This window comes from Tenrec ecaudatus, chromosome 9, assembly GCF_050624435.1.
Source record: "Tenrec ecaudatus isolate mTenEca1 chromosome 9, mTenEca1.hap1, whole genome shotgun sequence".
Taxonomy (NCBI): Eukaryota; Metazoa; Chordata; class Mammalia; order Afrosoricida; family Tenrecidae; genus Tenrec; species Tenrec ecaudatus.
In genome coordinates, this window is record NC_134538.1 from 80882672 (window position 1) to 80906330 (window position 23659).

The 23659-nt window shown below is 58.0% G+C and overlaps 3 protein-coding genes across 3 annotated transcripts; all 3 read left to right on the forward strand.

Moving 5' to 3' along the window:
• Positions 1-1889: 1889 nt before the first annotated feature.
• Positions 1890-5905, forward strand: HOXA10 (homeobox A10). Its single transcript, XM_075558247.1, has 2 exons — positions 1890-3305; positions 4457-5905. Exons 1-2 carry the CDS (start codon positions 2351-2353, stop codon positions 4729-4731), a joined length of 1230 nt encoding a protein of 409 aa, XP_075414362.1. The 5' UTR covers positions 1890-2350; the 3' UTR covers positions 4732-5905.
• Positions 5906-7458: 1553 nt separating this feature from the next.
• Positions 7459-14230, forward strand: HOXA9 (homeobox A9). The gene is made up of 2 exons (XM_075558248.1): positions 7459-11733; positions 12798-14230. The coding sequence occupies exons 1-2, from the start codon at positions 11163-11165 to the stop codon at positions 13034-13036; spliced, it is 810 nt and encodes a 269-aa protein (XP_075414363.1). The 5' UTR covers positions 7459-11162; the 3' UTR covers positions 13037-14230.
• Positions 14231-16755: 2525 nt separating this feature from the next.
• Positions 16756-22872, forward strand: HOXA7 (homeobox A7). The gene is made up of 3 exons (XM_075558255.1): positions 16756-16905; positions 19815-20401; positions 21331-22872. Exons 2-3 carry the CDS (start codon positions 20023-20025, stop codon positions 21657-21659), a joined length of 708 nt encoding a protein of 235 aa, XP_075414370.1. The 5' UTR covers positions 16756-16905; positions 19815-20022; the 3' UTR covers positions 21660-22872.
• Positions 22873-23659: the final 787 nt, after the last annotated feature.

The following is a 23659-nucleotide window of genomic DNA, read 5'->3' on the forward strand; positions in this document are numbered from 1 at the left end:
AGCTGTGAGGATTAGCTCTCATTAGCTTTGATTAGGACCCAAGTCCCAGTCCTGGTCTCCTTTGTCTCAGGGAACCCTCACCACTGTTGGGAAATGCGTGGGGCTTGGGAGCTGGGTAAAGCAGCTGAGTTTTCCAAACAGAAATGGCAGCGCTCTAGGGCAAAGGCTCCTTCTCGGCGGTGGTTTTCTGCCTTTCTCCACAGAGCTGCTAAATGCAGCATTCTTACTCTGTGCCTCCCGCTTGGTGAACTAGGGAAGGGAGGAGGGCGCTTGGAAACCCTTGGAACGTTGGCTGCTTAGCTTGTAGCTGGAGCCTGGAGGGAGAGAATTTGCCTTGGCCTTGTGTGCCGGAGCCTGGCGGCTCTCCGCAGAGAAGCTCTGACTTGACCTCTTGGACTGCTCCGCTGCTGTGAGCCTAGAGACCCAGTCCGCTTGGAGAGAATGGACTCTCGCGCCCTCTCCCTGCTTCTCTCTTCCTGTCTCTTCTCGCTTCCTCTGTCGTGCTCTCCTTTTTCTGTCCCTGCACCCTGTCACCCCAAGCTCAGTTGGCCCAGCTGGTGGGTCGTGGGCGCAGAGGTGGAGGTGGCCAGAACGCAGTGGTGCCCAGCGGTGGCACGGCCTCCGCCGGAGCAAGGAGCACAGAGCAGCTTGCCCTTCACTGGTGCCAGCTGCTTGATCTTAGGAACCAAAGTCCGGGCTCTGTCGACAGCTCAGTGCGTTCTGGGGTTCTCTCAGGCTGCTTTTCCCCCCTCAGATCAGTCTCATCTGCGAGGGAGAAAGCCAAGTTAGGGGCGGGCAGGTCTCCGGGACTGACCTAGAGGGTCTTCTCCAGCAGAGAGAGGCCTGAGCCGCCTGCTTCCCTGGGGTCCCTGCAGTCAGCAGCTTCAACCAGGGTGTGGGCAGGAGCTGGAACTGGCGGTCCAGCAGGCCTTGGGGCACTCGGGAGAGACATAGAGCACAGGCCAGGGGCAGGAGGGCGACCTCCTGGGCTCCACTGGATCCGGCCCGGAAAAGGTAGAATTTCCTGAGCCCAGGATGAGGCCCAAGCTTGGGGGCTGGTTGGGTCTGGCCAACCATTTGCAGTTGACTAAGAAGGCAATCCCTGTCAGGGACCGCGGGATTGGAGGCCTGGGTGTCCGCTGAGCTAAGCGCCTGGCCACGGAGCTGGAGCTGAGCTGGAGCTGAGCTCTCCTCTCTCTGGGCCCTGCGCCTGCCCGGCCTCATGGGGAACAGATTTCCTCACTTCAGGTCTCGTTAAAGTGCGCACACAGCGGGCGCTCCGGCTAGGGCAGCCGCCAGTTTGTAGGGGAGGAGGGAAAGAGGGGAGGGGAGGGCGAAGCAGGAGTGTGGTGACACTGGTTCTGGTCATAGCCTCCGGGAGAGTGCAAATGCCAAGGCTATAGGCAGAGAACAGTCCGTGTGACAGAGGTGGCAGCCAAGTGCCTCCTTACCAGTGTCTCTTCCTATTTCCTAGTCGGGACAAATGGAAGACCTCAGGCCATAGCTTCACCCCCTGAAATGGACTGGGAGTTAAAGGACGCACCCAGGGACACTGCTAGCGGGTGCCTGATGCTGGCTCTGGACCTTGGTGTGCCTGGGCCTGGGGGTGTCTTTCTCACTAAGGCTACCTGGTCAGCACCTTTGCAGGGAAGGGGACCCAGGTGAGCAGCAGCGGGGGAAGACTCCCACTGATAAATCTGGGGACAGAGCACACTTGCTGCCAGGGGCTGAGGAGCCGGGTCCTGTCATTGTGCTTGGGGACACCGTCCTGGTGCGCGGCGGCGGCGGGATCAGACATGGCTTGAGCCAACCCGCAGTAGCTCTGGATCCCCGACACGCGGAGGGTCCTGGTGGCCTTGGAATCAGGTTTGTCATATTGGGAGCTAAAATTCAGCTCCAGGGGGTGAAGGGTAAGAGCGTGAAGCCCCTCTCAGTGGTCGCCGGGGGAATAGCTGTCTCTACCCCAAATCGGACAGGGCTTGCACCATAAACACGCCACTTGTTAACTGCGCGGCCCAAGGGCGCTTGCAACGGACCCTAGTCTGGGGGCTCCTGGTCGGGGAGGGGCGGGGCGAGTCCAGGAGCCAGGCCCCCCACCATCCGCGGCGGGGCAGCCCCCATCGCTCGCGGCCCTCGGAGGGAGCTGTCGGCCGTGCATCTCCGGGCCCATCAATACAGATTACATATTTATATCAATCGCGGGCTCGGAGGGCGCCCTCAGAGAGCGGCCCCGCGCCTACGAAACCAAACTGGGAGTGGTCGCGCGGAAACCCTGGCTGGGGATTGGCTGCGGGCGCCCGCCGCGGTGCGGGGGGATTGCTAATCGTATTCAGCATGTTTTGCACAAGAAATGTCAGCCAGAAAGGGCTATCTGCTCCCTTCGCCAAATTATCCCACAACAATGTCATGCTCCGAGAGCCCCGCCGCGAACTCTTTTTTGGTCGACTCGCTCATCAGCTCCGGCAGAGGCGAGGCGGGCGGCGGCGGCGGCGGCGCGGGGGGCGGCGGCGGCGGCAGCTACTATGGGCACGGTGGGGTCTACCTGCCGCCGGCCGCCGACCTGCCCTACGGGCTGCAGAGCTGCGGGCTCTTCCCGGCGCTGGGCGGCAAGCGCAATGAGGCCGCGTCGCCAGGTGGCGGCAGCGGCGGGGGCGGTGGCAGCGGCGGCGGCGGCGGCGGCCTGGGTCCCGGGGCGCACGGCTACGCGCCGGCGCCCATCGACCTGTGGCTGGACGCGCCGCGCTCGTGCCGCATGGAGCTGCCCGAGGGCCCGCCGCCGCCGCCGCCGCCCTCGCAGCCCCCGCCGCCGGCCACCGCGTGCTCCTTCGCGCAGAACATCAAAGAGGAGAGCTCCTACTGCCTCTACGACTCGGCGGACAAATGCCCCAAAGGCGCGCCCGCCGCCGCCGACCTGGCCCCCTTCCCGCGGGCCCCGCCGCCCGACGGCTGCGCCCTGGGCGCCTCCAGCGGGGTGCCGGTGCCCGGCTACTTCCGCCTCTCGCAGGCCTATGGCACCGCCAAGGGCTACGGCGGCGGGGGCGGCGGCGCGCAGCAGCTCGGCGCCAGCCCCTTCCCCGCGCAGCCCCCGGGGCGCGCCTTCGACCCGCCGCCCGCCCTAGCCGCCGGCTCGGCCGACGCGGCCCGGAAGGAGCGAGCCCTCGAGTCGCCGCCGCCCCCGGCGCTGGCGTGCGGCGGCGGAGGCTCGCAGGGAGACGAGGAGGCGCACGCGTCGTCCTCGGCCGCAGAGGAGCTCTCCCCGGCCCCCTCGGAGAGCAGCAAAGCCTCGCCTGAGAAGGACTCCTTGGGTAAGCGGGGCGCCCCGCGCGGGGCAGGCAGCCGCCGGAGGCCGGAGCCCGCGCGCAGCAGCCGGGCGGCCTTGGCCCGAGCTGCAGGCAGCCTGACCTTGTGAACTTGCTTTTTTCATATTTGGGCGTGGGGACGCAGTAAAAACTCATGTCCGGCTTAGCGCCCCACACCAAGAGTTCGCCCAGGCTGGGGGGCGAGGCGGACGCCTGTGAGCAGCCCCCTCTGGTCCATGCCCTTCTCCGTGACCCGGAGCACCCCAAGCGGCGATGGCGTCCCAGCCTGCGCGGCGCGGCCCACGCGGGGGGAGGGGGAGGGAAAGTGGCTCACCCGCAGATAGCGCGGATGTTTGTAAGGCATCCAAAATAAGCAGCCGCCAGCGCCAATAAATAAGCCCATTAACCGGCGAAGTTCGAGTTTACGATCCCCCAAGCTTTTTTCAGAGTTGCTGGAGGGGCGGGAATGCTCAGGGCGGGAGAGAAGAAAAGGCAAATCCGGTCCGGCCGCCACCCACCCTAGTTGAGGGCCAGCGAGAGGCCATTTCGCTTCCCCTGAAGTTCTGGAGTCGCCCTGAATGCACCATGCTTCAGGCTCCTGGAGCGAGAAGGCGGTTCATAGATCCCAGAATGGTGTTTGGGTGGCTATCCCCAAGGCTCCCCTATTGTCCATCTTGCCCTCTTCCACGGGTTTGAGCTGCCAGGGGGGTGGCAGTGAGATACAGACATGCTGTTCATCTTCCCCCCACCCCTTTCAACTAAGTAAACACCCGAGCCCCCAGCCCAAGAGAAGCAGGAAATGCTTGTCTGGTGGCTCTGGGAGGGGAAGCCCAGCAAGGCTTTACTTTCAAGCTATTCAGGCTGCCTTCCCAGGCATTGGCTCGGCAAAGGCTAGAAGCTTTATGCTAAAGCAGGTGTTTGGTTTTTGCGGTGGGTGTGACAGCAGAGGAAAATGTCCATTGGAAAGGTCGGAGTGAGCTGAAGGCCCACTAGATTTGGAACAAACCTTTTGCTTGTCTTCTGCCAGCCAAAAGGGGTGGGGGTGGACAGAACTCTCTCGGCGACTTAGGGCATCTCTCTTAGGAGAGCGACATCCTCAAGGCATTCCCTGTGGAGGCTCGACTTAACCTTCTCCTCTTCCTGCTCTTTAACTCCAGGCGGTTCTAAAGGGGAAAACGCAGCCAACTGGCTGACCGCGAAGAGCGGCAGGAAGAAGCGCTGCCCTTACACCAAGCACCAGACGCTGGAGCTGGAGAAGGAATTTCTCTTCAACATGTACCTTACTCGAGAGCGGCGCCTAGAGATCAGCCGCAGCGTCCACCTCACGGACAGACAAGTCAAAATCTGGTTTCAGAACCGCAGGATGAAACTGAAGAAAATGAACAGAGAAAATCGGATTCGGGAGCTCACAGCCAACTTTAATTTTTCCTGATGAAGCTGCAGGGGACGCCAGTTTTTATTTTTGGTTGTTGTTGTTGTTTCCGCCTCCAGGGTCCCCTCCCTCTGTCTTCGGCCTCAACTCGCACCTGTGCCAGAACCTCACTCCTTCCTCCCACTCGCGCGCCATCTCGCTGCCCACCCATCTGTGCACGCCTGGGGCTGGTTTGTTGTGATTTTTTTGTTTTGTTCTCTTTGTTTGCTTGGTGTTGGATTTTTGTTGTTTTCCGGGGGAAAAAGCCATATCGTGCTAAAATTCTGTAGAGATAAGTAGCGTCCTAAATGTCAAGTGCTGACTGGTCCCGGTTTGCTGCCTTGGGGTCCTGTCCCCCCCCCCCTGCCTCCCACCCCCGCCCAGCCGCTGGAAATGGCTTGTTCCGGGCCAGTCCCAGGCAAACCTCGCTGGAAGGCCGAGGTCCCATTGTCGGCATGGAGGTGTCTGGCCTGAGGTCAATGGTGCAGGAGTTGCCACGGGGATGGCCTGCCGCGGTACTGGGTTGTGGATAGTCAGGGGCTACAAGCCCCCAGTTGGTTTTTCTTTCTACCTTTCCTCCCTCGCAAAGAGAAGGGCTTAAAAGCATGGGCATGCAGGTTGGCAAAAGGCTTTGACTTTGGCTAATGGGAAGATGGAGAAAGAAAGGTTCATTTTTCCATCCTCTGTAAGATATCCAAGTTTTAAAAGAAACAAACAAATGAACAACAACAACAAAAAGAAAAAGACCAGGAGAAGGAAACTTCTCTTCCAATTTTTGTATGGTCTTACGTTGCTAAACCGAATGATTTCGCTGAACTCTGAATTGCCTGCCATATCTTTCTGGATGTAGATAAACAATTTAATGTAGTTTTCTTTATACATGTGGATTCATTGGTTTTGGTACTTTTTGTCATGAAATACTTGTTACCACTGGTAACACTCGAGAAGCACACTGCGGTACTCCTTTCCTGTAGAGCTTTTTTTTGGGTTGTTTCATTCACTTTTATTTTTAAATTTCTGATATTCACGGAATGCCAGGAGGGCGGGGGGCCAGTGGAATAGACCAGAGAAAGGGAGAAGTTGTTGGAATTTCCTTTATACTGTGAAGTTACATGCATAAAAGGGTCAAACCTGTAGGTGCAGAAAAAGAACTATAAATACAAATCTGTATAAATGTCTATTATTATGAAAAATTGCCAATCTTGTTTGAAGCAAATGCATTCTATGGTTATTATAAATGTTAGTTTTAGCTCTATTCTAATCTAAAATCAGAATAAATTAATATTGTAATGCTGCTGTGCGTGAAAAAAGACGATGTTTATGTTCTTATAGAAGAATAAAAGCTGTGGAATGAAGCTTTTAAATTTTACCTCTTTTTTGACTTTTTATCTTCATCTTCCACTCTACCCCCCACCCCACCACCACTTTTACAACAGGGCTAGCCTGCGCCCCCTGCAATTACTTTAGGCATCTATTTAAATATTACCTAGACGGTCGTAATTTGTCTGGGCCCTAGAGCCCTGGTGCCCGTAAGGTTTGTCGGCTTTTGTTCAGTTTTATGACTTGCTAGTCTATCTGGATTGTGGCTGTCTTGGACCAGTGGTTTCAGTTCAGAGAAGAACTGCATGGATAGAGGAAGCCTAATAACATTGCTTTTGGGGGCCTAGAGGAGGCTTGCAGAGGCCAGTTCTTTTGCGGGTTTCGAGTCCAGGATGACCCCACGCCTAGGGATCCGGGCCGAGTCTCCAACGCGGCACTAACATCCTCTGCAGCCAGAAGGTGGACCCAGGCCGGACCTCTGGGGCCGCCCCCTCCCCCAGCTCGGCCTCCCCCCCACCTGGAGACTCTCCTCTGGGACACGCGTTTCCTGCCTGCCAAGCCCCCCCCCCATTCGGCGGCGGGGGGTGGGTAGGGGTGGCGCGGGAGCGCGCAAGCGGGCAGGCAAGAGGGGACGGGGAGCGAGCGCGGGAGGCCGTGGCCAGACTGGGAGTCCGGCTAGGTGCTGGCCCGGGCGGGCGCGGCTGAGGCGCCCTCGTCTACCCCCGCTCGGCGCCGGCTTTCTGAGCTGCAGGACGTGGGAAACCAGGACCGCTTCTGGCCTCTTCCCTGCCTTCCTTCTCCCCCTCTCTCTTCTCCTGGCCTTTCCTTCCTCCCTTCCTCCCTCCCTTCCTCCCTCCCCCAGGCTTACCCTCCCGGGACCCCGGGCTTCTCTCTCCGGGGGCTTAGGTGGCAGCCCGGCACTTGCGGTGGCGGCAGCGGCGCAGGTTGGCGAGGGGCCTAGTCTGGCGCGATTGCGGGTCTTATCTCCTTGGCGGTGGCGGTGGCGGTGGCGGTGGCGACGGCGGTGGCGGAGGCGGCAACGGCGGCGGCGGCGGCCGGCCGCGAGCAAGGCAGCTCTGCACAGGGAGCACCAGAACTGGTCGGTGATTTAGGTAGTTTCCTGTTGTTGGGATCCCCCTTTCTCTCGACAGCACGACACTGCCTTTATCACTTCAGTTGAAATCGTCTCCAGGTATCTGTGCGCGCGGGGCACGGGCCAGGCATTCAGGCCCAGGCAGTGCCAGCTGCGGTGGCAACCTCGGCGGCTTTCCAGGCAGGCGCAGGAGCCTCGGCACTGCCTCCCTCCCTGCGCCGTTCCAGCCGTCCGGCAGCCCACCACCCCACCCTCACCTAGCCCGGAGCAGGTACGGTCAGGTTAGCGGCGACTTCGCCGACGCCGTGGGCGTGGTAGGAATTCTGGGCCCCCAGGCCATTCAAGGTCAGGGGCGGTGCACGCTTCCATCCAGGGCCTTGCAGCTCTGGACCTGGGCTTGGCTCCTGGAACCCCTGGATGCCTTCCGGTGAGGCTGCGACCCTCCAGCCCAAGGCGGAGCACTAGGAAGTTCTGTTTGCTAGTGGAAAGCCAGGCCTGGCCCGCCGAAGCCCGCTGGAAGGAGCGGGCTGAGCTGCTGGGCTTGCCAGTGCTCTGCTAGACTCCCACGGAGTAGCCGTTGGCTAGCTTCTTTCCTTCCTCTCTCCCTCCTCCTTCCTCCCCCTCTTTTATTTTACTTTTTACTTCTTTTCTTCCCATCTTCCATTTTCCTTGTTTTTCTTTCATCTTCAGTCTCTCCGTGATCCATTATCTTCTCTTTCTGGGCCTCTGGCCATCTTCCCTCTTCCCAGACCAGCCCTCTGGAAGGCCCAAGCTGGCTTGGGAGAAGCTGGAAGGGAGGAGGGGGTGTCATCTCTGCTCGCGCAGTGGTGGGTGGGGTACGATGCGGACGGTTGAACTCTCGTGGGGAGCTGTCGAGGGCAGAGGGCCGTGGGCCTGGCCTGAAAGGCCTGGAACAGACAAGGCCTCGGTTATGATCACGACCGGGTGGCGGCAGCCTTGCCTTCCTTCTCTGCGGTCGCCCACGGCAACCTGGAAGACCCGATTGGGTGGCTGCTCTCACATGCCTAGGCGCCTTTGTGAGCCCACATGCAGGGCAAGGAGGCCTGCGCCTGCCTCACTGGCCCCTCGCCAAGCTCAGCCTGCCGAGCCGGTACTGCTCCACTTGGAGCGTCAGATTGGGAAGCCCTCTTAGCCCTTCCAGGCCTGAAAGACAGCCCTGGGGTTCAGCACGGATGAATGAACCCCACTAGGGCAAAGGATTGGTGGCTTGCTTTCCAGTAGGTTCTATTAGGATCAGAAAGTGTTAGATGGTGTACCCTCGTTTGACTAGGCTATATTTTAAATAATAGAGAAGAGGAATTCCAAATGCCAGGACCTTGGAATATAAACTTGAATCCTTGTTCCAAGTCGTAGTATACGTCCGGAAGGGCCATTTTCGCTATCGGAAACTGAAAACAACCTTTCCTTGGGGCACACATCCAAACATGCTTCCCTTCCCAAATCCACCTGGGGACCCAGGTGCTGTGTGCATGGTGCCATCAGGTGGGGATGCTGGTCTCTGAATGGCACACACGGGCTCCCCTCTGCCCTCTGCCAGACTTTGACAGTGAGTTGATTTCCTAGGCCAAGGTTTTGGGAAGACTCTCCAGTGAGAATAGGGAGGCTCTCAATTACAACTACTTCTTTTTTTTAAATGCGCAAATAATCTTAACTTCCCAAATAAAAACAGACCCCAAAGCCTGAATGTTTGTATTCCAAACCTCTTGGCTGAGGAACAGCAAGTTTCCTTTGGGGTTTTTACCTTTTCTTGTTCCTTCTGGGCATAAATAATAGCAGTTTAATATGCAAAGCCTGCTGATTATTCAGTAACTATTTTAGGGCTAGGGTCATTTAAAGGAGCATCCCATTTTTATGAAAACAAAACAAAATTAACAACCATTCAATGCCTTCCCTGGTTACAAAATGTGGCAGAGGCAGGAATCTGTTCCCAGACAGTCAAATTCAGAGGGAAATCGTTTTCCCAAGGACCCCTTTTTCTTCATAAAAATCTCAGAGGCCAGGAGGACTGCTGCTTTGGGGGACACCTCAGGCTGCAGCGTGGGTGGGAATAGATGCAGAGGAATTTCTCCAGAAAGGAAAATGGCCAGGAAGGGGGCTGAGGCGGCCTGGACTGGCCACGTCGGAGTTCATTGTGTCGGCCACTTCCCCCTTCCCTAGCCAGGCACAGGCTCTGGGGAAAGCTTACCCCTCAGCAATAAGGCTTCAGGCGGTGTCTTTCTCGGGATTACAGGGGCTATTGGAGAGAGGGCAAAATAGAAAAGGGGAAAGAAGAAAGGGTCTGGGAGGCCACGCTTGCTGCCAAGCCCTTGCAAATAGAGAAGGGGGCTAATGAGAAACACACTCTCGCAGGCCCAGGATTGGCACGCACATGAATTTAATTACCCCATTTCTAGGAGTCCGGCTTGCTGTTTGAAATTGGGACGGTTGGTGTTTTGTTTGGTTTTCCTTTCCAATTAACAGAGAGGCTGTGGCCTTTGTATTTGCCCCCAAAGGCTCTAAGGGCTGAGGAACCCTCTTCCATGGCTTCCGAGGTGGCCAGGCCAAGAGATTAAAGTCAATGCCCCGTGCCCCTCCTGCTTAAATTTCTTGCCCTGGACTTGAGCGGCAGCGCCTCGGCGTTGGGCTTTGAAATGCTCTCCGTCTTGCGGTAACGGGCGCAGGGCGGCGACTGGCAGCAGGACAAGCTTATGAAGGCCTTCTTCTGGGTCTAGGGTCCCGCCACTCCCGGGTCAATGGAACCGCGGGTCTCTTAGGTGGAACTGCTTTGTCGCCGCGGGGGTGTCTCCCTGTGCCGGTGGTTGGGGAGCGCCCCCGGGCTGGCAAAGCTCAAAGTTAGGGCCCTCAAGGAAGTCAGGGACCAAGGCTGGGCGACTGTAGATTGCACGCTGTCCAGGAGCGGGGCTCTCCTGGTGCGCTTGTGCACCGGACCCCGCTCCAGGCCAGAAGTGCACTCGCAGGCCCGGAAATCCTCCTCCCCGGTGTGGCCGCTCCCGCCCAGGCCAGCTTGCTCCCAGGGCTACGTGGTCTGGAGGCGCCGCCTTGAATTAGGGACTGCCAGAATGCCTCGCGTCGAGCCCCAGGCGGCCAGGTTTGGGGGCTGCCGCAGGCGGGGTCCTCCTCCAAGTCCTGTCCCTGCCTGGCGTGCTTGGCCGGGACAGACAGGCAGGCAGGCAGCTGTTTTGGGAGGGTGACTGGGTTGAATTTGACTTTTCACGGCCCGGCCGGTGGTAAACTGGCACCTCCTGGGGCCCTGCAGGAATTATTTACAGGGCGCCCACCAACCAAACACAAATCTAATTTAACATTTCCAAGTCCGCATAAATTTTTACAGTTGGGAGCCACAGCGAGGCAAACGAATCTGTTGGTCGTTCCCGACTTCCCACCAGTCTGCGTGGCTTCTGAAACAATAACGCCGTATGAAATATCATAAATATAGATTTAAATACAGTAGAGCGAGAAAGCGATGTGGCTGCCTTTTTTATGGTTTCAATTATTGTCTAATTTTATGTGAGGGCTCCGCTGGCCGCATTTGCACTGGGGACCCGCGCCTTCCTGATGGCGTGATTAATTGTGATATAAAATAGTCCTCTTAAGATGTGTGTGTGTGTGTGTGTGTGTGTGTGTGTGCAGTCTGTGTGTGCGTGTGGACGAGCTTGTCTGCTGGTGTTAGTGGTTGGGTGTACAGAGGCAAGGCCCGATTTGATCTTTTAATCTTCGCTGGCCGCAATTAAAACAAACCCGATTGTAGAGCGGCGCGATTCCTTTGCATAAAAACATATGGCTTTTGCTATAAAAATTATGACTGCAAAACACCGGGCCATTAATAGCGTGCGGAGTGATTTACGCGTTATTGTTCTGCTTGGCGAGCACGTGACGCGCGCGGCCAATGGGGGCGCGGGCGCAGGCAACTTATTAGGTGACTGTACTTCCCCCCTGGTGCCATCAAGTTGTTACATGAAATCTGCAGTTTCATAATTTCCGCGGGTCGGGCCGGGCCGGCCGGGCACAGGGCACGGCCATGGCCACCACCGGGGCCCTGGGCAACTACTACGTGGACTCCTTCTTGCTGGGCGCCGACGCCGCCGACGAGCTGGGACCTGGCCGCTACGCGCCGGGGGCCCTGGGCCAGCCCCCGCGGCAGGCGACCGCGCTGGCCGAGCACCCCGACTTCAGCCCGTGCAGCTTCCAGTCTAAGGCGGCCGTGTTCGGCGCCTCCTGGAACTCGGTGCACGCGGCGGCCGCCAACGCCGTGCCCGCCGTGTACCACCACCACCACCCCTACGTCCACCCCCAGGCGCCGGTGGCGGCGGCGGCGCCGGACGGCAGGTACATGCGCTCCTGGCTGGAGCCCGCGCCCGGCGCGCTCTCCTTCGCGGGCTTGCCCTCCAGCCGGCCTTACGGCATTAAACCTGAACCGCTGTCGGCCAGAAGGGGTGACTGTCCCACGCTTGACACGCACACTCTGTCCCTGACTGACTATGCTTGTGGTTCTCCTCCAGTTGATAGAGACAAACAGCCCGGCGAAGGCGCCTTCTCCGAAAACAATGCTGAGAATGAGAGCAGCGGAGACAAGCCCCCCATCGATCCCAGTAAGTGTCTCCTCGGGCCCGCCGGCCGCCGCCTCCACGCCGGCCACCCGGATCTGCGGGCCGGCCCGCCAGCTTTTCTGGAGCTTGCCTTCGCCCGCGCCGGGCGCCTCCGGAGCGGGGCCTCGGAGCCAGAAGTTGCTGTTTTGGACGCCTCGGACGGCATGCCCCCCAATCCGGAGAGCCAAGACAGTGGACGCCGGTTGGGGGAGGGGAGGCTGCTACTGCGGCGGCCGCCGCGAGAGAGGGGGCGGGCCAGGGCGCTGCGGGCCCGCGGAGACCCCGGCCCCTCTTCTCGACCGCGGCCTGCCACCGAGAGACTTGGGACCGTTCTTGGAACGCAGCGCCGAGCGTCGTTTGGGAGGCTGGCTTGGCCTGGCGCAGCGGCAGGGACGGGGCAGCCTGGCCCAGGACGCTGGGGGGCGACAGCCGACGCTCCCCTCCGCTCCTCGCCTTCAGTCGGCGGCGACGTAAATCCTGCCTCCAAGGAGGCTGCCGGCGACGGGCGGCCAACGAGGGTTCCCGTTCCAGATTATGCAAATCAGTTGGGGAAGTGATCTGTGGCCTGGAGGAGCCAAGGGGCACCCCAGCCGGCCTCCCCACCTCTCCTGGGCTCCCACGGGGTTCACGGAGGAGTGGGAAGAGGAGATGAAAGATGGGGAAGGGAAGCCAGAGAGAGAGAGAGAGAGATCTTGCTACAGCAACGCCGAGAGCTGTGTGGTTGGTTTCCCTCTCAGCGGCCAGAAGACATGGTTCCAAATCCCAGCCTTTTCTCAAAGTGGCGGAGAGAGGAGGGAACCGGCCGGAGAATAGGCGAATGGTAGGACAGGCCAGCGAGCTGAGGGTGGTGGCGGAGGCAAAATTTTATGGAGGACAATTGTGACTCCCTGCGTGCGTCTGGCAGGCTTCCATTGTGTCCTAGGCTGATCCGCCTTCTCTCATGCACTCAGCTAAGTCCTGCTCCTTGGCTGGAGTCTCCTGGAGGCTCGCGGGGGCGTCAGCCTGAGGACTCTGCTCCTAGGCCTAAACCAGTCTCTCTTTCTCTCTCGCTCTCTCTTCCTCTGCAGATAACCCCGCAGCCAACTGGCTGCACGCTCGCTCCACGCGGAAGAAGCGCTGCCCCTACACCAAGCACCAGACGCTGGAGCTGGAGAAGGAATTTCTGTTCAACATGTACCTCACCAGGGACCGCAGGTACGAGGTGGCCCGGCTGCTCAACCTCACGGAGAGGCAGGTCAAGATCTGGTTCCAGAATCGCAGGATGAAAATGAAGAAAATCAACAAGGACCGAGCGAAAGACGAATGAAGGAAGCAGTTGGGGTTCCTTTAGAAGACAGCTAGAGAGAAGGAGGAAGGACTACTGGGGCCCCCTGCCCTTGTCCCTGCCCCCACCCCAGCCTCCACCACCCTGCACAAAGCACCACTAAACCCCAGGTCTCAGCTCCCCCAGGCAAAACCCTGCTCAGGCTGGTCCCTAGGCCTGTTGCTTTCACGTAGGAGGTATTGTAAGCTTTCCATTTTCTATAAGGTGACAAAGGGGCGTGTGGGGACGCACTGGTACTGGTGGCTGACTGTGCAAGCTTGTATATATCTCTTCAAATAAATCTACCTGTTCCTGCTAAAACAAAAGACAAAAAGAACTACCTTTTAATGATGCACAACTGTTGACGGCGGGCTGTGTAGTTTTTAGGCTGCGTAGTTAATTAGTTAATTTAATTTGCCCTTTGTGTGGGCTGCGTGATCCGCAGAGATACTTGAACACTGTGTTTTATTGTGGCAATTATGTTTTGTGACTCAAACTTCTGTGCTGGGTGATGTACCCATTGTGATTGTGGAAGCTAGAATTCAATTTGAACTCAGGTTGTTTATGAGGGGAAGGTGGAGGGGGGGGGACAAAAAATAAACAGAAAAAAAACCCAGTCGCATAGAGTATAGCTCTGTCGTGGAAAACGTCTTCTGTGTAACTAGGCAGTTACCCGTTGATTGTAAACTAGCTGTAAGGATTTCCCTATGAAATAAAAATGTTAAAGCAGATGAAGTGTTCTCCTCCGGGATGCATTAATTCATAGCTCTCTCCACTGTGGAAATACAGGCTGTTTTTAGGGGGTGGGATCTTTATACGCTATTGCTCTGTCTTATCTGTTGTATATATGTAATATGTATGTTAAAGGAAAAGTACACAATCAGACAAACTTGAATATTGTTTTCCCATCAGGCCAACGAAATTCGGAGCTATACATGTGTGCAGAAGGTTACTACCTATGGTTTACATTTAATTTTAATCAGGAGGGAAATGACACTTCTTGTAACGGAGTTAATTTTATTGATAATAAATTATACACTATGAAAACACCACTGGGCTACTGTTGATGAATCTGGGGTTCCATCGGGTTGAATATACACTGTCTATTTTGCAATAGTTACCTCGAAGCCTACTGACCAAATTGTGTTGAAATGATATTTAACTTTTTGCCAAATAAAATATTTTGATTCTTTCCTATTCGTTTCATTGTGGGTTGGCTCTTTGGACCTTCTTCTCCAGGGCAGGTGGGGGCTGAGTGGTGTGGGAGGCACAGAGCCCTGATTTTGCCTCTGGTGGCTATGGGGAGCCGCAGAAGCCAGTCCAGGCGGGCCTACACACGCCAGGCAGGCGCTGTCAGAAGGCAGGGAGTTCAGGCGGAGAGGTGAGCCTGGGATCCCAGGCAGTAGCCCGTTTGCGGTGGGGAGGTGTCACAGGAGCTGAGTTGAGGATCCAAGTCAGTAGTGCCGGGAAGGCCTCTCTTTCATATTGGTGCCCTAAGAATTTCTCCAAACCGGGGTTGGAAACTCCTGGGGGACTTTCTAGGCCTGGGGGACCGAAGGTGGGCAACCGATGGGGCAAGAGCTGAGGGTCGGCCTCCTAAGGGGGCTAGGAGGAGGGAAATGCTTAGGAAGAACAGAAGTTTGGGGCCACACAGGGGACCATAGGCCCGTGTTCCTGCCCAGGCGCGGCATCCCGTGACCCCACATCCTCGAAGCCTGGCCTGGGGGATACTGAGCTTGCAGTGCACGCCCTTCCTGAGAGACAAGTCTTGGCGGAGACAGGACCGACACAACTGAGGAAAGGAACCCCAACCCGATGGATGAAGCCATAAAAGAAAATGAGGGCTGTTAGCATTTATGGGGTGTAAGTTTATGGGGAGAGAACGGCCACCACTCAGGAAGCCCGAGTGGCTCCCAGATGCAGCAGGCCACCACCTCAGGGTTCACTGTGGCCTCCCCCTCTTTTTCTGCCCCTTGCCCCCGATACCCCCCCCCCCCCAGTGTCTGTCCCCCACACTCCAAAGTCGGTGGTGTTCGGAAAACACATAAAAGGGGAACCAGGGTGCTGGGGAAGAGGGGTCCCCTCGCCGCCTACCCACCCCCACCCCTACCACAGGATTGGGACACCCTCTGTAGTAGTAGACAGAAGGAACTTCAAAGAATGGGCAGTAAGGGTACGCCATAAAGGCCGGGTCTGCGAACTGTCTGGAATTCGGCCCTTAATGAATTTACAACTGTCCAGGCCCAATTCAGATTTTCCACCAAAGCCCTTTCATTTGTTTGCTCTGTCTGCTGCCGATAAAGCGACTGCGGAAACAGCTCTCTTTTATGGACACGGTCCCCCCCCCTCAGCAACTTAGATTCCGGGCTCCGCGAGGGTCCTGAGGGCCTGGGTCCCCCGCCACCCTTTGGGATTGGGGTGAAAGACCCCGCGGCCAGGGCGTCAGCCGGCCGCCGAAGTTCAGGAGGCACGGCGCTGCAGTGCCACAGTTTGGTCAGCAGATGGCAGTGTGGCTCCACGCAAGAGGCGCCCGCGCCGCCATCTCCAGCCGCTTGGAGCCGTGGAAGTTCCTAAAATGTCGACTTGACACGAGCTTTCTGGAATGGGAGGCCCAGATTTGAGTCAACAGCAATCATATATTTTCCGTGTTGTTCACGCCGGGCCAGAAGCATCGCTAGCAAGCTGAGGAAGCTCACCTGCCACACGTCGCCCTCCTCCACCATGTTTCCGGGGGGCCAAGCTGCGAGGCTGCCGCCGCTATCCTCTCCAGGCTGCAGTTCCTGGTCGGGGACAACTGCGGGGTCACCGTCACAGCCTGAGACGGGCCTGGGGCAGCAGAGCACGGAGGGACCCCAGCTGATCAGCCTACAGACACAGAAATGAATGCGTGTGGCCGTGGGACCGGTGACCTGCCCTCCCAAGGGCGTGCGGAGGGTGCGCACCGAGGCGACTGCACGCGTCTCCACTGCACGCGTCTCAGGGACCAGGGCGAAGCAGGAGGCCGCGGGAGAGCCAGCAGCTGGGACTCGGCTTGTATACGTGCCAGTATAATTGGGCGGTCGAAAACTGGGCTGGGAATACTGTTGGTGACTGTCCCGTGTGTGTCCAGCGGTCGATGGCCCGTTGTTGATGGGGATAGGGAGCCCCCGGGCAGCCAGGCAGAGAACCGTTGTGGTTATTCTCAAATAAATGTGATGTTCAAAATCACATCCATAAGAATAATCACCCCCCTCACGTCGTCCAAGCCGCCAGCACGTTCTCTCGCCGCCTCATTGCTTGGGCAGCGCAGGTATGGAGGCCGCTCCTGCGTCCCCCGCTCTGGTCACCAAAATGGACGGGACCCCGGGTGCAGGTCCGCAGCTTCTGGACCCCAGGAGGGAAAGACGCTCGGAGTTTCCCGGCAGCGCAGTCCTAGGGCCACAGACAGCCTCCGAGTGACTGGCTCTCCCGCTAAAGCCGCGGCCGCCGAGCCTGAGTCTGCGCCGCGCCAACCCATTAATGTGGGTCCTCATCGTCACTCCCAAGCACACCGAACCTTCACGACCGACCCACAGCTTGGCCCAGTACGCGCTGGCTGCAAAGCCGGGTTTGGACTGACACCTCTCCTGGTGGGTTGGTAGGTGGGTGAGGGGCCTGGCTCTCCCTTTGCCCCTCTGTGTACACGTGTAGATAATACAGCCACGCGCATCTCTATTTTAATAGAATACACCCTGTTTCGCAATCTCTGAGTGTTAAGGGGGGCTGGATAACTTCCTTAAAAGCCATCCGTGGGGGGATATCCAAGCAGCAGGCGTTCTAAAGCTCCATTTCTGTAATCTGAATAAAAGGCGAAGGAGCAGAGCTGGGGCCGCCGAGTCTTCCGGAGGCTCCAGGTAGGTGCAGGCCGGCGGTGGCTTGGAGGCCGCAGAGACCGTGTGGCGCGGCCTCCCTTGCCCTTGGCCGGCAGGAGGCTACTAGGCGGCCCTCCCTGTTCGCTGCTCCGCCGGGAGCAGCTTCCCTGGTGGCGGCCTTTCACCCAGACCAGACCCCTGGGCGACCCGCGCTTCTCTCCACGCGTCGCGAAGGGCAGGTCACGGCGCCCGGGGCACAGAACAGACGCGCAGCCGGGCAAGGGACGCAAGGGGACGCGGCCAGAGCTGCCCAGCGCGGAGCCGGGGAGCGCAGCCGGGCAGGAGCTGTTCGTGTGGCCCACCGGGGGTGGGTTACCTTCCGACCCAGCGTCAAATATCCAGGACTGTTTACTTAGCAAGAAGCAAAGAGGAAACCCTTCTCCAGCTAGGTAGAAATCCAGCTGAGCAGGGAAGTGTCTTTATTTAGAGACAATTCGGTGGATTGGAAACCCGCCTACTTGTGTGCCTGAGCTGGGTTGCAGCGTCAACGGGTGTAGCCGTGAACAGGATCACAGCTAACCAAGTGCATTTGTGTCCTTTCAGCCAGCTAAACAGAAAACCAATGGTGCCAGGACATGCGATCCAAGAGCTTTCTGGAAAGCCTGACTTGGTCTTGCCTTTTCGTTTTCAAACCTGGCCACCGAAGGCGGGAGGGGAGGCGCCCAGAAACGAAAGGGAAGCTTCGCTGCCGTGCAACGCGGCCCGGAGGCCTGACTGGGCCCAGGAGGGCGGAGGTCTTGCGGGCAGGATCCAGATCTGCCTTGGTAGTGCGAGCTGCCAGCGCCGCCTGGATGCGCTCCTCGCAGCAGCCGCCGGGCAGAACCTGGGCAAGACCAGCCGTGTGGCGCGCGGGCGGCCAGCCTACCCTTGGCGGCAGTGTTCATCCCCTTCTTCCCGTTCCCCAGAATCGCTCGACGACGCTGCCTGGTATGCTGGCTCCAGGCAGGTTCTACTTCAAACACCTTCTCGAAGGGCAGCTTGGCCGCCAGCATCTAGACAGACGGCGGCGGCGGCGGCAGTGGCGGCGGCCGGCGGGGGCCGTGGTCTTCCTCTTTGCTAGCTCTGTGTCACCCAAGGAACAATTTATTGATCTAAAGCCGTCCAATTCCGTCTCTTTGATCTCCCAGCTTTCTTCTGGTTTCCTTGTCTCCCTTTAACTTTTTTAAGGGATTTTATTTCTTCCCAGAAAACTGAGCTATTTGGGATATTTGGGTGGGCTTTTTTTCTCTCTTCCTATCCCCTCCATTTCCCATCCAAGACAAGTTATCTTCTTGAATCACCATAAGGGGACATACCCGGATAGTGGATATTGCTCCAGGGTCCTGATAACCCCATGGCGTCCACCTGTCCCAAGAACACGCCGCACCATACACCACCACCCCCCAGTCCTCACTCCACTCCACAGGAGCTGGGATCCCTGTGCATCCTGGTCAACCCCCCCCACCACCCCCCAACACACACACACACATTTCCATCGCCTTTTGTGCTCCTGAGACCCCCTGAGAGGGTGCAGTGAACTGGGGCAGCTGGGGGACCCTCTGCAAATGATGGGAAGCGCTTTGTACACAAGGAACCAAACTCCATAATTTAGGGGAGAGTTTCCGGAGCAGTCCCATTGTGAGGTAGGGTTTATGGTGTGCAATCGAGCTGGGCAGTAAAAGGCGTTCTGAACCGGCAGCCAGGCTCCCAGCGTGGCCTGGGCAGTTTATGAGGTGTTTAAGGGAGGGGTTCACCCTACCACCCTCCAGGATCTGTGGGCAGCAGTGGCTCAGCAGGCTCAGCCCTGAAATGGTCTGAGGCCTGGGAAGGTAAATGCCAGGAGTCGGGGGCTCCTTGGGAGGGAGTGCCGAAGGAGCTGTGAGGTGGAGCAGAATTCGGTGACTTTTCTGGACCCCCCCCCCCAATTTTTTTCCTTTCTATTTCTGGCGTCTCCAGTTTAAATGACGGTGTAACCCTCAGCTTCTTCTCATCTTCAAGTCGGGCTTCATACAGGACATTGTTTGAAGGCACCCAGACCCAAGAGAGGGATTTGGCTCAGGCTGAGGGGCGGGTGGCTTGGCTTGAAGACTGCCGGTAACCTCAGAGCTCTGAAGGCGCCCAGGAAGGTGCAGGGCCCTGAGGTTCTTTCAAGCGAGGTAAAGAGGAGACCCCGCTCCCAGCGAGCCAGGGGGAGCCCGAGGTTGCGGGAGGACAAAGGAGTGTGCAGCCGAATGGAGCAGTCCAGAGCTGCCAGGCCACCGATGCCCAGAAGCCACCGTACTGCGCCGGCCCGGCCGCTGGGTCCGGCGGACAGGAGGGGGCCGCCAGGTTAATAAATCTGCTGGCAAATGAGGCTCATTAATAGATAAATATTTCACTGCTTCCTTTAGGGCGGAAAACAGTCCGCCGCCGATTAAAGACAGGAAGCTGGGAGCCCGGGACTTTATTCCAGCCACATGGATCTCATTGGAGGCGGTGATCTCCCAGGGACGTCTTGCCTTCTCGTCCAAGTCCGGCCTGTCGCCCACTGGACCTGGGGGGGCGCGTGTCGGGGCACGGGGAGGGCACGGGCTCAGAGGCGAGGCCTGCCCACAGGGCCACGGTGGGGCCGGCGGGAGGTGCACAGACGCGCCGGGGACCAGGCCGGCAGGCAGGAGAGCAGCAAGCGGAGGCCGCCCGCTGAGTGCGAGTTCGAGCCCCTCCGGGGCCCCAGGCACCCGGGAGCAGGCTGGAGGGGGCTGCGGCAGGCGACCTTGCGCCCGCAGGCCCCAGGGTCCGGCTGGGTGGCCTGCGGGGGGTGGCGCTCCCGCGGGACCTCCGAGCCCCGTCGCCGCAGGCCGCCGCCTGGCTGGCCGGGTGCGGGGGACCCAGGCGCGGGCCACACATTTGAGCCTCTTCCCCTTCCATTCTAGGCAGCCCGGGCCCCGCCGAGCGAGACCACCTGTGAGGGCGGCCGAGATTGGCGGAGGCGGTCATGTGGGCGGTCACGTGCTGCGGCGAGCTCCGTCCAAAAGAAAATGGGGTTTGGTGTAAATCTGGGGGTGTAATGTTATCATATATCACGCTACCTCGTAAAACCGACACTGAAAGCTGCCGGACAACAAATCACAGGTCAAAATTATGAGTTCTTCGTATTATGTGAACGCGCTTTTTAGCAAATATACGGCGGGGGCTTCTCTCTTCCAAAATGCCGAGCCGACTTCTTGCTCCTTTGCGCCCAACTCGCAGCGCAGCGGCTACGGGGCGGGCGCGGGCGCCTTCGCCTCGTCGGTGCCGGGCTTGTACAATGTCAACAGCCCCCTCTATCAGAGTCCCTTCGCGGCCGGCTACGGCCTGGGCGCCGACGCCTACGGCAACCTGCCCTGCGCCTCCTACGACCAAAACATCCCCGGGCTCTGCAGTGACCTCGCCAAAGGTGCCTGCGACAAGGCGGACGAGGGCGCGCTGCACGGCCCGGCCGAGGCCAGTTTCCGAATCTATCCCTGGATGCGGTCCTCAGGTAGGCGCAGCCGCCGCCGGGCGCGGGGGGCGCGGGGCGCGGGGCGCGGGCCCGAGAGAGCGAGCCGGGCGTGGGGAGCGGCCGACCCGGACCCCGGGCGGCACAGCCTTTCTGGTTTTAATTAGAGCCGAGGCGCCATTGCGTGGCGAGCCCGTAGCATTGTATGTAAATGAGCCTCGTAAAACTTTTTATGACCCAATTAATGGGTTCGATCCTCGTAAATTTATTGAACTCCATTTGCCTTGGAATTTTAACATTAAGTTTGTTGTTCGCTATTCTGCCTCTCCCTCTCTCTTGCCGCCCTCCCTCCTGTCCTCCCTCGCAGTCCACCCTCCTCCGCTCCCTTTCAGCCAGGCTTTTCTTTCTCAAAAGCTAGGAGAGCCTCTGGGGGCCCTCACTCGCCCTAGTGCCAGGGGTCAGTTCCAGTCCCGGGGGGCTGGAGGAAGTGGGGGACACAAGGCCTGAGCGCCTGAGGAAGGTCCAGAGCTGGGGTGCTGGAGGTGCCGGCAAGGGAGGGCGCCCCAGGAGTGCAGGTCGCCCACATGTCTAGCAAGGCGGAGAAGCGACCAGGCTGGCCTTTGAATGGCAAAAGCGGAGTGTCTTCCACTTGCCCACACTCAATATTTACAATTTCCCTTTGTCAGCGGGAAGGGGACATTGTGGAAGCGTAGCCGGCTGGAAAGGGTGGCTGTAAAATTAGACTCTGGGCTTTCCCCCTCCTCCGCCTGCGTGGCTGGCACCGCCTTGGGGTCTGCTGAAGTGCATCGCCCCCCTCCCCTTCTTCCCTGGGCTCCCTCCTGGGGTGCAGGGACCAGGGGGAGCAGGGCCTGGGCCAGGGCTTGAAGGAAGGCGCAGGGCTGTGGTCGGCAGACTGGCTAACGCACTGTCCTCTCCGTGTGCCTGTCCGTTGTCCCCACGTCTGCTTGCAGGGCCAGACAGGAAGCGGGGCCGCCAGACCTACACGCGCTACCAGACGCTGGAGCTGGAGAAGGAGTTCCACTTCAACCGCTACCTGACGCGGCGCCGCCGCATCGAGATCGCCCACGCGCTCTGCCTCACCGAGCGCCAGATCAAGATCTGGTTCCAGAACCGACGCATGAAGTGGAAGAAAGAGCATAAAGAGGAGGGCCCCGCCGCCGCTGCCCCCGAGGACGCCGCGCCTGCCTCGGCTGCCACCGCCGAGGCTGCTGCCGCCGCCGCCAAGGCCGACGACGAGGAGGACGAGGAGGAGGAAGACGAAGAGGAGGAGGAAGAATGAGAGGCCCGAGGCGGGAGTGGGGGGGGGGCGCCTGGCTGCACTGGACAGTCTGGAAAGTGTCTTTTAGAGACTCAGCTGATTTTATTTACAAACATGAAAGGGGAAAAATGCTTAAAAACAACAATACCCAGCCCCTTGTTTCCCACTCCACCTCCCATTACCCACTTAAACTCCCCAATTTCCTGGACTGAGCAGCCACAGAGACTAGGTCCTTTTGGGGACCTCCTCCTCTGCCTCCAAGGACCCCTAACTGATACCCCCTTAACCTAAGGCCTGCCAGCCTCACTGGAGCAGCCAAAATACTACCTAGCACAGGCCTCACCATGAGGCACCCCCAAACTACCTATGGCCCAGCCCCAGTGGGCCTTCACTTCCAGGAAGCCCAGACCATGTCCCAACACTGGCAGATACTCAGCACCACGCCACAGCCCCAAGGACTTGACTCAGTACTACCTATTCCCCCAAAACTACCTATTTTGTGCTTGCTGGATCGTCTGCTACCTAGTGCCGGCCCTCCCTGGCCAGGCTACTGCTGCTTCTGGCCAGTAGTGCCCCAAAGGCTGTGCTGGGATCCAGGGAACAGGGCATTGGCTTCTATTTAAATTGAAAAATAATATATTTATTCCAAAGCATTCTAAGTGCTGCAACCTAGAGCCCCTCCTTCTCTGGCCTGGGTACGCAACATTCAGGCCCTTCTCACTGCTTCTTGAAGGGGGCATTTCCAAGGTGGCCGCACCTCTCTTGGGTCAGCTTCAGAGAGGACAACTTCAGAGAAGCTGTCAGCCATGCTGCGGCTGCCTGCCTCTACACCCCCCCACCCCCAGCCCCTGTGTTCTACTGTCCAGCCATGTCAAATATGGACACCTAAAATTTTCCGACAGTAGCAAATACTGTATATTTCAATGGGATTTTTGTTGTTGTTGTCATTTGTATAGTCTTGAAACTCATGTGTAAGGCAATGTCTTGACTTGGGAAGGATGTGTTAATGGGGTGACTTTGTAGCATGGTGTGTTGTCTTGATCTAACCGTAGCAGTAGCGGTCAGGGTGGCCAAAGCCCTGCCAAGGACATCCGTTTTTTCATCTCCTACTTGTCCTGGGACCTCCACCTCGTCGGCTCCAGCGGAAGGTCCAGGGAAGGCACTTTCCCATCTTACCCAGCTACCAGTGTGTCATGTATCCAAAAAATAAAGATGCTTGGTGACAAAGAAACAAGACTGTGTGATTCACGGGGGATCTGAGGGAGGGTGGAAGCATGGTTGGGGAACAAGCCCGGATCATGTCTTCCAAAAGGCCAGGTGATTGAGGAAGCAAAATAGAGAGACTGTCCTGGAGTCCAAAGGTTGGGTGTCATGTCCTTTTTATGTGTGTTTTTATGTATGATTTTGTATGGGTATGCAAGCCCTGCATTTTGTTACTACATATTTTGATATGTGTTTGTATATATTTTTGCATGCATCTGTAATTGTGTCCATAATTGAGTGTGTGTCTATAATGGCATGTATTTCTGCGTGCTTAACTGTGTTTGTTTATATGTGCATAATTTAGCGTATTTCTGTGTCCATTATTGAGAGTATGTTTCTGTGCCTCTAATTGTTTCAGCTTCTTTGTTTGCAATTAAGTGAATGAGTTTCTGTGTGTTCACGATTGTATGTATTTCTGTGATCAAAATGGTGTGTACTTTTGTGTCCGTCCATGAGTGTACATGTTTCCATGTGTCCGTAATTGAGTGTGTGCTTTTCTTCGTGTGGAAATGTGTGTCTGGTTTTTGTATGGGAGCACAAACATTCTCCAGAGCCTTTGAAAACGAAATCTTGGATGGAGACCTCCTAGTCTATAAACCTCCCTAATAGCCTCTCAAAACTCCCCCCACCCCAGTCCATCCCAAAGCCTCCCTGTCCTCTAAGTCTGTGCAGGGTGGGCTTGAAAGGGGGTAGGGGGTCCTACCCTGCGATTGATTCATCCTGTGAGCCCCCTGCGCCCTGAACCCGGTGCTTAGTCT

What these genes read in the sequence shown, in the direction of transcription:
- HOXA10 (XM_075558247.1), top strand. Translation starts at nt 2,351, where the DNA reads ATGTCAGCCAGAAAGGGCTATCTGCTCCCTTCGCCAAATTATCCCACA. An exon ending in GCCTGAGAAGGACTCCTTGG is followed by an intron (nt 3,306 to 4,456) that starts GTAAGCGGGGCG and finishes CTTTAACTCCAG; the next exon opens with GCGGTTCTAAAGGGGAAAAC.
- HOXA7 (XM_075558255.1), top strand. Translation starts at nt 20,023, where the DNA reads ATGAGTTCTTCGTATTATGTGAACGCGCTTTTTAGCAAATATACGGCG. An exon ending in TCCCTGGATGCGGTCCTCAG is followed by an intron (nt 20,402 to 21,330) that starts GTAGGCGCAGCC and finishes GTCTGCTTGCAG; the next exon opens with GGCCAGACAGGAAGCGGGGC.
- HOXA9 (XM_075558248.1), top strand. Translation starts at nt 11,163, where the DNA reads ATGGCCACCACCGGGGCCCTGGGCAACTACTACGTGGACTCCTTCTTG. An exon ending in CAAGCCCCCCATCGATCCCA is followed by an intron (nt 11,734 to 12,797) that starts GTAAGTGTCTCC and finishes CTTCCTCTGCAG; the next exon opens with ATAACCCCGCAGCCAACTGG.